At 42.9% G+C, this 13,043-nt stretch overlaps 2 protein-coding genes and 1 long non-coding RNA gene across 3 annotated transcripts; 2 read left to right on the top strand and 1 right to left on the bottom strand.

Moving 5' to 3' along the window:
- Window positions 1-80: 80 nt before the first annotated feature.
- Window positions 81-4,357, top strand: c27h22orf39 (chromosome 27 C22orf39 homolog). The gene is made up of 3 exons (XM_029716759.1): window positions 81-187; window positions 2,993-3,160; window positions 3,368-4,357. The coding sequence occupies exons 1-3, from the start codon at window positions 158-160 to the stop codon at window positions 3,503-3,505; spliced, it is 336 nt and encodes a 111-aa protein (XP_029572619.1). The 5' UTR covers window positions 81-157; the 3' UTR covers window positions 3,506-4,357.
- Window positions 4,340-7,879, bottom strand: LOC115164360 (uncharacterized). The gene is made up of 4 exons (XR_003869905.1): window positions 7,611-7,879; window positions 7,094-7,204; window positions 5,123-5,201; window positions 4,340-4,938 (listed from the first exon to the last, which is right to left on the bottom strand). It is a non-coding gene; the product is annotated as an uncharacterized LOC115164360 (long non-coding RNA).
- Window positions 7,880-7,996: 117 nt separating this feature from the next.
- On the top strand, window positions 7,997-12,414 carry LOC115164358 (3-ketoacyl-CoA thiolase, mitochondrial-like). Its single transcript, XM_029716758.1, has 10 exons — window positions 7,997-8,115; window positions 8,736-8,902; window positions 9,005-9,133; window positions 9,637-9,753; window positions 9,895-10,042; window positions 10,263-10,438; window positions 10,643-10,772; window positions 10,901-10,971; window positions 11,182-11,336; window positions 11,554-12,414. Exons 1-10 carry the CDS (start codon window positions 8,100-8,102, stop codon window positions 11,636-11,638), a joined length of 1,194 nt encoding a protein of 397 aa, XP_029572618.1. The 5' UTR covers window positions 7,997-8,099; the 3' UTR covers window positions 11,639-12,414.
- The last annotated feature ends 629 nt before the right edge of the window (window positions 12,415-13,043 follow it).

Raw genomic sequence — 13,043 nt, 5'->3', positions numbered from 1 at the left:
TGTGGTTAAGGTTAGGTTTAAAATAACATTTTAAGAAGAGGAATTACAGAAATAGGCGGGGTTTATGAATTTGTGGCTAAGGTAACTAGTGACGACCTTTTCACAGTGCTTGATTGGCTGTTTTCGTCCTCTTGTCAAAAGTCAAAACAACGAGGTGATGATGGCAGATTCTGGAGCAATGTGGAGGGTAATGTACCAAATTAATGTATTGTTTATGATAACGTAAGGTCACCGTATTTCACTAAAGGCCCTAGTCACCAATGTAACTTGTTTGTAGCTAGCTAGCGTTACATTACTCGATAATGTGCTCTGCTGTTCGAGGCTAAAGTGTAAATGTTAGCTAGCAAGCTAAAACCACATTGAAAGGGAAAGCATGAATTTCAGCAAAGGTTTTCTTCCCTCGCCTGATCCTCCGACTTGAGAGAATGTCGATGCTAGATAACCAATTAGCCATAGATTAGTTAGTATCTAGCAAATTGGCACTTTGATAGGTGTTGTTTAGTGGACGGTCAAGGCCTCACCATTATGTGCTTTTCTTGAACTCGGATTATACTAGAACGCCAGCTAGTCTTTCAGTTATCAAATGGCGATACAGCCAGCCCTAACACAATGAAATGCTGCTGTCACATTCAGGAAATTTAGAACAATGCTCGAGGAATCGATTCATACTGTACATGTATCATCCTATGTACACTGAGCAAAAAGTAAATAATGCAACAATTTCAAAGGTTTTACTGAGTTACAGTTCATATAAGGAAATCAGTCAATTGAAATAAATAAATTAGTCCCGAATCTATGGATTTTACATGACTGGGAATACAGATATGCATCTGTTGGTCACCGATGCCATTTAAAAAAAAGGTAGGGGCGTGTGTAATGGGAATTTTAATGTTTGCTTTTCTTATAACCAATTTCTGTGTTCTTGCAAGTGGCTGACTACAAATGACACCTATCAGTAGCTGCAATTTGGCAGTACACCCAGATGTTGTTATGAGAACGAACAAAAGATATCTCAGTTTAGAGAGGTGTTGGTCTGTCACATGTTATGAAACCGTATTGTTAGGTCACATGAAACAAAACGGTAATGATTCATGAACTATGCTAAATCATGCAAATATTACTTGTCTGTGTGTAGCTGTATATAAGAAAACTGCTGGGTCTACCCAAGGAGAGCTCCTGATTGACATGTGTACTATGGTGTATTGAGTTGGTTGGAACCTCTCCAGCGTGCTGACAATAAACGATGATTAATTTAATATTGACTCCAAGTGTACCTTACCCGTGTAAGAATTGTTCCTCAAAACGTGGAACAGAAAACCAGACAGTATCTGATGTGACCACCATTGCCTCATGGAGCGCGACACATCGGAAGTTACGAATGTAACTATGGTTCTACGAAGACCGTCAGTATGGTTGAAAGTATGGATTATATTCCTCGCGCTCTGTGCAGGTCGAGTAATAATAACAAAGTCATGCCGGTGACGTGACGGTGTGGGAGGACGTGCCCCCGCGGTTCATATAAAACTGTACGTTAGACCACGCATCGTCTCAGGGCATGGCCGATTTAATTGGGGCTGATTTCAAGTTTTCATAACAATCGGTAATCGGCATTTTTGGACGCCGATTAGATTGCAATCCACGAGGAGACTGCGTGGCAGGCTGACCACCTGTTACGCGAGTGCAGCAAGGAGCCAAGGTAAGTTGCTAGCTAGTATTAAACTTATCTTATAAAACATTTACATTTACGTCATTTAGCAGACGCTCTTATCCAGAGCGACTTACAAATTGGTGCATAAAAGACAATCAATCTTAACATAATCACTAGTTAACTACACATGGTTGATGATATTACTAGTTTAACTAGCTTGTCCTGCGTTGAATATAATCAATGCGGTGCCTGTTAATTTATCATCAAATCACAGCCTACTTCGTCAAATGGGGGATGATTTAACAAAAGCGCATTTGCGAAAAAAGCAACATCGCTGCACAAATGTACCTAACCATGAACATCAATGCCTTTTTGAAAATCAATACACAAGTATATCTTTTTTTTAAACCTGCATATTTAGTTAAAATACATTAATGTTAGCAGGCAATATTAACTAGGGAAATTGTGTCACTTCTCTTGCTTTCAGTGCAAGCAGAGTCAGGGTATATGCAGCAGTTTGGGCCACCTGTCTCATTGCAAACTGTGTGAAGACCATTTCTTCCTAACAAAGACCGTAATTAATTTGCCAGAATTTTACATAATTAGAAGAACTGGGACATTTTCAGCTTCCAGGAATTGTGTACATGGGGCCGTGCAGTATGCTGAAACATGAGGTGATGGTGGTGGATGAATGGCACGACAGTGGGCCTCAGGATCTTGTCACGGTATCTCTGTGCATTCAAATTACCATCGATAAAATATAATTGTGTTTGTTGTCTGTAGCTTATGTCTGCCAATACCATAACCCCACCACCACGGGGCACTCTGTTCACAACGTTGACATCCGCAAACCGCTGGAACAAACGACGCCATACACGTGGTCTGTGGTTGTGAGGCCGGTTGGACATACTGCCAAATTCTCTAAAACCACATTGGAGGTGGCTTTTGGTAGAGAAATGAACATTAAATGCTCTGGCAACAGCTCTGGTGGACATTCCTGCAGTCAGCATGCCAATTGCATGCTCCCTCAACTTGAGACATCTGTGGAATTGTGTTGTGACAAAACTGCACATTTTAAAGTGGCCTTTTATTGATCATGCTGTTTAATCAGCTTCTTGATATGCCACACCTGTCAGGTGGATGGATGATCTTGGCAAAGGAGAAATGCTCAACAGGAATGTAAACAAATTTGAGCGAAATAAGCTTTTTGTGTGTATGGAACATTTTGGGGATCTTACAACACATGTTGTTTTATATTTTTGTTCAGTGTAAATATGGCAGAAGTATTAACCTCAATCACGTCATATGCTTACGTCTATTTACCGTAATATGTGACCGCCATAGCCGCCCCGGACCTGTGATGACTACTGGAGTGAATTCAGACACTGCAAAAGCCTGTGGAACCGTTTCCATAACTACTATGCCCATGGCACATCCCCCTCCTGTGGGCAGTGGAAAGAAGACTACTACTCATGTAGAGAGTGGGAGAAGAACCCAGGCCCAGAGACCAAGGTACAGTTTAGCACTCAATCATCACTTCTGCTGCGAGGGGAAATGGCCTAATCAACATTGGAACAGCAATACTGTATTTACAGGGAAACTGCCATCAAGGTCCTACAGTTTGCTTCTGTACAGGATACTACATTTGTAATGTCTCAATTGTGAGAGATCAACCAACCAACTCGGGCTGTTCTCTCTCTTATCCTGTCCCTACTGCAGGAGTCTTTACAGCAGAGTGAGAGGAACCGGGAGGCGGAGCAGAAGAAGTTCACCCCTGTGTGGGACCTGAGACGAGATCCGCCCAGAGACTGGCACATGCCCCTGCACCAGGGAAAGTCCCCAGATTCCCAGTCCTAACCTTCCCCTGGGTCAATACTGCCATAGCCCTAAACATGGGCAAACCAAGGTCAATGTGGCATCTGAGATCTGTTTCACTACATAAACTTAACCAATTCTTCTAGCTTTAACTGTAGAGATTGCGGCTAGGGAGCCATGGTCCTGGGGTTATTCAGAGCAATCCATTGACATTACAGCTAGAATTTTAAAGTTCAAGTCATAATTGTTCATGGCAGAATGTATGTTCTACACAATGTATTTTATCTTTGTTCATGAACTTTGCTGAATATGCCCCTTGCAGAGGGTGTGAAGGATTTTGTCCCAGCTAATATGCTCTTAACCACCTGACTCTTATTGGTTCAGTTGAAACCATGTTTAGAAAGGTGTTTTAGTGCTAGGCTTAGTTGGGGAAAAGCCTGCTCTCCAGGAACAAAACCACTCTGGTGTAGATTTTTTTTCAGAGGTGTCCAATTCTCTTCACTGGTATTAGGGCGGTGTTCTCTACTGCTAGAAAGTTCTACTCTAATCAAAAACACAATTATTGATAGTGACAGAGTGCTGTGCATTCTTTCCATACATTATACAAATGAAAATGTGTGTATACTGGGAAATAATATTTTTGGGAACAGCTAAAAGAGATACTGGATTGGGAAACGGGTAAGCGCACCATCCAGTATTCTGGCTTCCACCAGTGGTCGGACTGTTTTTGTCTAGTCATTGTGTGGAAAGAGACTCAACTCTACCTACTGCAATTGAGGCCAGTCTTTCTGTAACACCGTTACACAGGATCTTTGCCTTTATTATTTCACATGATACCTTATCTAGTGTTGCATACATAAAAATGCATTTCAAATAAAACAAATGTGAATCCTTTATTTCAACCCCCTGGTATGTTTTACTTACAGACTATTTAAACCTATGAATGTAACATTACAGCGCACACACACTACAGAATGTGAATCACTTCATGAGTGTGAATTGAAACTTGTGTATCCATGCTAGGGCAGTTGTCAATACGATGAATAGGTCATGGTCAGTAAGCGGTTAAATTACCCTTACTTTGAATGAGACACACCTGCTATTGGTGCCCGGGCCCTTGTTCTGAGCAAGCTTTAATCTTCTTTCATGAACATCCTCGTCAAATATTTAGTCTGTCCGTTCAAATCATGTAAAAACATGGATGTAACTACCATGTCAACACGTATTACGCCCACAATGTTAATATCCCCCACCCTCTCACTGGGTGTAAGCTTTGGTGATGTTGTATTAGCCCTCAGGTGCCTCATACTGGGCCTCGTGAAGCTGGATCCCTGGTGGTTGAAAGGAAAGAACAGGGGGTTTGGCCTCAGTGATGCCTTGTAGAGCTCCTCTCACTCCAGCCTCAGCTCCTCCAGAGCATCCCTCTTGGCCTCCACAGCCAGGCTTACTGCCTCCATCTCAACCCGGTGCTGGGTCTGCTCATTGAGGGGCAGGGTGGAAAGAAATTTAAAATGTGGCACAGGAACTGGGTATAACAAAATGTCTGCAAAGAAGGTACTGTAAATTGTCTGCTCACAGTTTTTTTGCTTCTAAATAAGGCTCTTTAACAGGGCTGTGGTGATAAAGCTTCGACAAACATTGGCTTACAAGATCACAAACCTGTTTGTAGCTGGACCACTCTTTCAGCAGTAGAGCCCGTCATTCACTCTCAAAGGGAAGCCGAGGAACACAGCGCACCCTAAAGGAAATGAACAAATAGAGTAGGGACCTGTTCAGGTGTACATTAGGACAGAGCAATGCATTTAGATTGCACAAATAGTTTGATTATACTAAACTCAGCAAAAAAAGAAACGTCCCTTTTTCAGGACCCTGTCTTTCAAAGATAATTCGTAAAAATACAAATAACTTCACAGATCTTCATTGTAAAGGGTTTAACACTGTTTCCCATGCTTGTTCAATTAACCATAAACAATTAATGAACATGCACCTGTGGAACGGTCGTTAAGACACTAACAGCAGACGGTAGGCAATTAAGGTCACAGTTATGAAAACTTATGACACTAAAGAGGCCTTTCTACTGACTCTGAAAAACACCAAAAGAAAGATGCCCAGGGTTCCTGCTCATCTGCGTGAACGTGCCTTAGGCATGCTGCAAGGAGGCATGAGGACTGCAGATGGGCCAGGGCAAAAAATTGCAATGTCTGTAGTGTGAGATGTCTGAGACAGTGCTACAGGGAGACAGGACAGACAGCTGATCGTCCTCACAGTGGCAGACCACATGTAACAACACCTGCACAGGATCGATACATCCGAACATCACACCTGTGAGACAGATACAGGATGGCAACAACAACTGCCCGAGTTACATCAGGAACGCACAATCCCTCCATCAGTGCTCAGACTGTCCGCAATAGGCTGAGAGAGGCTGGACTGAGGGCTTGTAGGCCTGCTGTAAGGCAGGTCCTCACCAGACATCACCGGCAACAACGTCGCCTATGGGCACAAACCCACCATCGCTGGACCAGACAGGACTGGCAAAAAGTTCTCTTCACTGACAAGTCGCAGTTTTGTCTCATCGGGTGATGGTCGGATTCACATTTATCGTCAAACGAATGAGCGTTACACCGAGGCCTGTACTCTGGAGCGGGATTGAGGTGGAGGGTCCGTCATGGTCTGGGGCGGTGTGTCAGCATCATCGGACTGAGCTTGTTGTCATTGCAGGCAATCTCAACTCTGTGTGTTACAGGGAAGACTTCCTCCTCCCTCATGTGGTACCCTTCCTGCAGGCTCATCCTGACATGACCCTCCAGCATGACAATGCCACCAGGCATTCTGCTCATTCTGTGTGTGATTTCCTGCGAAACAGGAATGTCAGTGTTCTGCCATGGCCAGCGAAGAGCCCGGATCTCAATCCCATTGAGCACGTCTGGGACCTGTTGGATTGGAAAGTGAGGGCTAGGGCCATTCCCCCCAGGAATGTCTGGAAACTTGCAGGTGCCTTGGTGGAAGAGTGGGGCAACATCTCACAGCAAGAACTGGCAAATCTGGTGCAGTCCATGAGAGGAGATGCACTGCAGTACTTAATGCAGCTGGTGGCCACACCAGATACTGACTGTTACTTTTGATTTAAACCCCCCCTTTGTTCAGGGACACATTATTCCATTTCTGTTAGTCACATGTCTGTGGAAGTTGTTCAGTTTATGTCTCAGTTGTTGAATCTTATGTTCATACAAATATTTACACATGTTAAGTTTGCTGAAAATAAACAGTTGACAGTGAAAGGACTTTTCTTTTTTTGCTGAGTTTATAAGTATGAGTCACTCAACAGAACAATTGGTTAAGCTCAGCATCACATATTGACAAAGTGTACTCATACTGAATTCAATCCATTAGCTGATTTAGTGCAGATGTATGATGTCAGTCTTTCTATGACTATTGCTAGACATCACTATGGTAAGCAGGGTTCAAACTAAGCCACTATTGACTTGGAGGTGAAGCAACAGTGAATATTCTACATTTATGGATGTGCCCAATAGTAGTAGTATCTCTGATGGTGGTGCCCTGATTTTTGTGCCCTGATGGAAATATCAACCACTCCATTAATTCAAGCTCTTAATGTGTGAGCCAGACCTGGCCTCAACCCCTGCCAAATGCATGGATATGAAGTCATCTAGGGGAATGAGCTCAGGAGGAACCATCTGCTCTTTACAAGGGTCCACTTTCTTCTTCTTTGGCTCTGCCCTGTAAGGGCACACATAGGCAGAATGAGTGAGAGTTGAGCCTGTAGCAAACAGAGTAGACGACTGAAACTAAAGTGGACCAGAGAACAAACCCTTTGTAGACAACAAGGGCCTTGTCTGACTTGACCATTCAATCCAATCAAAGAGCTGTTCATAACATAGTAAGTCAGAGGAAGGGGAGTACTAGTTAGCTAAATCTAGCCACTGTAACAGCACTGCAGTGAATAGATAACTTAACTAGCTAACTGGCTCAGGTTTTAGCATACAACTGGACGACAACTATGAGAAAATGAAATACAAAATGTAGCTACATGTAGAATAAAACATGTTCAACTGCTGTAACAACGTTCGCTTGCCTATACTAAACAACATTGCTAGCTATGCACACAGTGCATGTTACAACTCACCTTGGCACTGCAGTCTGTCGGGACAATACCCTACACAGGGTACGCGACACAGCCAGATATATGATTGCTATACTATATGACTCGTGTTTAAACACGTCAAATAAGTTATTACCGTGTATCAACAAACGTTATCATTGCTGCCCCCTTGTTTGAAAATCGAGAGAATGACGTACATTCATCTCGAGTTTCATATGGACAATTTCGATCCTATTGTTGTAACTTTGATCTGGTTACGTCAGAGATATAAAATTGGTAACATTAGAATAGACATAGCTACATCACCGAATAAATATTCTATCAGTAACCATTTAAAAAATGTCCTTCCAGTACCATCTGAACATGAAACGTTCGTTGTATCGAATGTTGTTGTCTCAATGATTAGTTACACATTATTTAGGTAAAAGGTCAAGATTTGCCAGGGTTTGGCAGAAAGCGCCCTTAAATTCACAGATTCACTGACCTTCGTGGACGTGAGGAGGAATCAATATTATGTCACTTATCAGAAGTAAGTTATATTTTGATATTTAGCATAAACCACGCACTCACCACGAAATGCATGCTTTTCTATGAACATGCTTTGCTTGCTCTGCAAAAAAAGGCAGCTATGCATACTGCGTGGCACACGTTAAGGTCTAAAATAATATCCAGGTGACTCCTGAAAATCGGTAAAGTTCTAGCGTTCATAGATTATCAAAACAATCAACTTTGAGCTTATTAATTTGTTCCTGTTTTTGGAGCTGTCACTATTCAATGAACGAATGACCGCTGTCAGTCTGTCTCTACGTGTAAACAAAGCTATTTAAGTGTTGTCTTGCCACATAGTTTAATTAACAACTGTCAGTTATGCCTCTATTGTTACATTTCTATCGCCTAGGTGAGTTGGAGATGAATGTAGGGTAAAGGTGACAGTGACATTTCTTAGTTACATGATAATTACAATGGCACTGCAGTGGAGATTTATGATAGGACTCTCAAGCAGTGAATCTAGGCAAGGCAGCACTTTTCAAGTCAAATATTTGTATTGCTTTAGATATTCACATAGATATTGTCATCAACAACTCTAAAGCTGCAGTAAAGCTGGATTAGTCACCTCACACCCAAACCCTGTTCTTTCTCTCCATCCAGGTGTGTTTATTGTGTCTGCTAAGCGGACCCCGTTTGGCACCTACGGTGGGGTTCTGAAAGACCACAGTGCAACAGACCTAGCAGAGCATGCCTCCAAGGCTGCGCTCGCCGCTGGGGGAGTGGCACCCGAGCTTGTCAACAGTGTCATCTTTGGAAACGTCATGCAGGTGTGCTTAAAACTCCAAAAAGCAAGCAGAAGCAAGGATAAACTCAAGGAAGGAAATGTTTGAGCTGACTATACCTCTCTCTCCCAATCTCCTTCCCTTCAGAGCTCCGCAGATGCTCCATACATCGCCCGTCACGTGGGCCTGAGGTGTGGGGTGCCCATCCCAGTGCCTGCTCTCACCGTAAACCGCCTGTGTGGGTCTGGCTTTCAGTCCATCATCAATGGAGCTCAGGTATAGTAGACATATAAACACTGAGACTCTACATAGTCTACACAAGGGGTGTCAAACTCATTTTGCTACAGGTGCTGCATTAGGTCTTCAACAATGTCCGGAGGGCTGCACTGAAAAAGGGTTTTATTTTCTTGCTGCCAAAATGTGCTAAACATAGTCCTCTATTGCTTTGGGAGTTTTCTATGCTCCCTGAGCTGGAGAGCCAAGAAACTTTGAATGTAGTTCCATTGACTGTGCACAGTGATAGTTAGTGATCTGGACAGTCAATAAACGGTAAGAATATAGGTCCATTATCATTTCTACAAAGTTTTGAGTTGTTTTTGTCATTTTAAGTATATTGAGGTCACCCCACCCCCATGTGTTTTTTGTTTTGTTTTTTTACTCAAACCACCATTTCATTGTTTGTAGATCAATTGTAGGTGCATTGTTTCTGCCGATGGCATAGGAACATTAGCAGCCTTGTACCATTTGTCCTCTTTAAGACCCTGTCTGTGTCTCTGTAGGAAATCTGTCTGAAGGACTCAGAGGTGGTATTGTGTGGAGGCTCAGAGAGCATGAGCCAGGCGCCGTATGCTGTCCGCAACGTCCGCTTCGGAACGAAGTTCGGACTCGACCTCAAGGTATTGAATTAATAAATGAGGAGAGATAAAATACCAAATGGGTATAGATTTTGTCACTTTTGACCATAAGGACCCTCTAACAGCTGCTCTGAACCAATGCCAAGGACTAAGCTAACGTGTTCTCTGTTTCCTTTGTCTCAGCTGGAGGACACTCTGTGGGCGGGGCTTACTGACCTGCACATTAAGATCCCCATGGGCATCACAGCAGAGAACCTGGCAGTGAAATACGAGATCAGCAGAGACGACTGTGACAAATACGCACACCAGACACAGCAGAGGTGGAAGGCAGGTCAGAAGTCAACCCTTACCCTAACTAAGCTCACATGTATACAATCCTTACCTAAGGCATGAAAACTCTGCCTTGATTAATCAGGGATTCCGGATTATCTGTCCTCAGAAATATTATGACAGTGAACTGCATATTACCATGACAATAAACGATTTTTCCAGATTTCCATCTGAATGCTGACCACATCACTGAGTTTGTCTGTGTGCTCTCTAAACCTTAGCCCACGAGGCGGGCCACTACACGGCAGAGATCGCGCCCATCGATGTGAAGGCTAAGAAGGGCAAGGTACCCATGACCCAGGACGAGCACCCTCGCCCCCAGACTACCCTGGAACAGATGTCTAGGCTACCTCCTGTCTTCAAGAAGGAAGGAACGGTCACTGCTGCCAATGCATCAGTGAGTACTAAATAAGGCTGATTCAATTCTGGACCCAAGCTCTTCCACCCAGTTCCTACCATCTTCTGCTAACAGAGTATCACATTCAATCTGACCCCAAGCACACCAGTTTAAAATGGAGTGCAGATCATTTTAGTTTGCTGGGTGTAAATCCTGTGCTAGTTTTGAATGTACTCTTCTTCATGTTCTGTTCCTATTCCACAGGGCGTGTCTGACGGAGCTGCTGCCGTGGTGATAGCCAGTGAGGAAGCTGTGAAAGAGCACAAGCTCACCCCATTGGCAAGAATAGTGGCATATCACGTCTCCGGATGTGACCCAAGCATTATGGGAATCGGTGGGTGACTGACAACAAATGGCTTATGTACTTGATGAAAACATATGACACATCCCAATATATAGGCCTTTCTAGCATGGCCATCAAGTGATTTCTGTTGGTAAGGTTCTGTCATTCTCCCCCATCAGGCCCAGTTCCAGCCATCACTGAAGCCCTGAAAAAAGCAGGTCTCACCCTCCAAGACATGGATCTGGTGGAGGTATACTCGTCTGATTTATGTTCATAAATAGGAACTGATGCAGAAAGTGGCAGATATTTGGTTGCTCTGTTTTGGTATACTCTGGGTCATGTAGCTTACCTGATATAATTGACTTCCTCCTTTTGTCTCCTCACTTGCTCTGTCTCTCCCTCTCTTTCTCCTGCTCTGTCTTCTCCTGTCCTTCTCTCTATCCCCTCTGCTGTCTCTCAGGTGAATGAGGCGTTTGCTGCTCAGTACCTTGCGGTTTCCAAGGTGTTGGGTCTGGACCCAGAGAAGAGTAATGCTGATGGGGGGGCCATTGCCATCGGTCACCCCCTGGGAGCCTCAGGAGCACGCATCACTGCGCACCTGGTCCACAAGCTCAGGTAACCCCACCACACCAGTAGTCTTCTTACTACTCTGGATCACTTCTTATTACTCTGTAAATATGTAGACAAATATTGTCAAATAAAATCGAACAATTCATTGTTGTCTCATGTGAAGTAACAGGCAAATGTTTTAACTAGGAAAAAATAAGACGCAATTCATGTTATGTCACAGAGAAGGGATTTAATGATTAATTTGTGTTTTTCTTTCTCTCAGGTGGATTGGGGGAAAGTATGCTGTGGGATCAGCCTGCATCGGTGGTGGACAGGGCATCGCCATCATCATAGAGAACACTCACTGAGGAAGAGACCAAACCATCCCCACTCAAAAGTGTACTTTCAATACCATCCACACTCGAAATACACCACACCCTACATACCCAATAGAGTACATGCCATATACACACTCAAATGCGACTTCAGATTTTTGTCCAATGTAGAGTTTAAACACTGGATTGCATCAACTTGAAATGTAAGAATATCAACCCCCCAAGATTTTTGTATGTTTGATGCAGACTTGAAACATCCCAAGACTCTACCACCTACACTCGAAGAAATACACAAGATCTCGTCAATTACTCCAGAAAATGATTGCTGTTTACCTAAACACAGAAACAAGGGTGTTTTGTGTATTTAGTAACCCAAATGTCTGTAATAAACTCCCTCCTTGTATACTTCATATTCCTTTTACCTTTTCTAAATGTTTATGTATGGAAACCATACTGTCTGTATCTGCTTAAAGAGGCCTTGTGAATCTGAAGGGCTAAATCTGTTTTTTTGTAAGGGACTGTCTTTGTGTTTGCCTTGATAACAGTGCTAGCTCATTGGACATACTATTTACCTCTCGCTGAAGCATATTAACAATTGAGATGAGAAGTGTGGTTTGAGTTGGGGTGAAGTTGCTTTCTGTGGAAGGAGAGAAGCATCTCTGGCTCTTCCTTACAGCCTCTCTCTTGCCTTGTGTTTTAATATGAATTATCACTCCGCAGGGATCACCATTGCCCTAGATATGTACTTGTGCTAACAAGGTTGCATTTAAGATGTGTTAGATTTTTCAAAATAAAAAATGATCAATACATTTGTGTGGGATTGTTGTTCACATTCTTTACAGAATATTATTTACTAGGTCTATTGCAATAATACTCCCATTTTGGGATGTCATAATTCCTGGAGAAGTATTTTTCTCAGGAACCACATCAGTATAGCAATGTAGGTGACCTTGAATGCCACTGTAATCTGGGTCCTGGAAACTGACCCTTTGAGAAAAACTGATATGAGTCTACAGATTGGTATGGATACATACAGTATATTTTCAAAGGCAGCTCATTATTTTATCATGAGTGCTAAGAGGTAACATAAAATGTAGATTTGTCTATAAATTACAAATATGACTCAGTCATGAATCATTATTTTATCATACAAATACAGCATTTATGTGTTTTAATTAAGCAATAAGGCTCAAGGAGGTGTGGTATATGGCCATATACCATGGCTAAGGGCTGTTCTTAAGCAAGCACGACGCAAGGCGGAGTGCCTGGATACAGCCCTTAGCCGTGGTATATTAGCCATATATCACAAACCCTCGAGGTGCCTTATTGCTATTATAAACTGGTTACCAACATAAATAGAGCAGTAAAAATAAATGTTTTGTCATACTCGGAATCCCTGAATGCTGATTGGCTGATATCAGACCGTATACCACGGGTA

Source organism: Salmo trutta, chromosome 27, assembly GCF_901001165.1.
Source record: "Salmo trutta chromosome 27, fSalTru1.1, whole genome shotgun sequence".
NCBI lineage: Eukaryota > Metazoa > Chordata > Actinopteri > Salmoniformes > Salmonidae > Salmo > Salmo trutta.
Note: the sequence above shows the minus strand (reverse complement) of the source record. Positions and strands in the feature narration are given on the sequence as shown.

What these genes read in the sequence shown, in the direction of transcription:
- c27h22orf39 (XM_029716759.1), top strand. Translation starts at nt 158, where the DNA reads ATGATGGCAGATTCTGGAGCAATGTGGAGG. An exon ending in ATTCTGGAGCAATGTGGAGG is followed by an intron (nt 188 to 2,992) that starts GTAATGTACCAA and finishes TGACCGCCATAG; the next exon opens with CCGCCCCGGACCTGTGATGA. An exon ending in ACCCAGGCCCAGAGACCAAG is followed by an intron (nt 3,161 to 3,367) that starts GTACAGTTTAGC and finishes TCCCTACTGCAG; the next exon opens with GAGTCTTTACAGCAGAGTGA.
- LOC115164358 (XM_029716758.1), top strand. An exon ending in CCCAAGCATTATGGGAATCG is followed by an intron (nt 10,773 to 10,900) that starts GTGGGTGACTGA and finishes CTCCCCCATCAG; the next exon opens with GCCCAGTTCCAGCCATCACT. An exon ending in AAGACATGGATCTGGTGGAG is followed by an intron (nt 10,972 to 11,181) that starts GTATACTCGTCT and finishes GCTGTCTCTCAG; the next exon opens with GTGAATGAGGCGTTTGCTGC.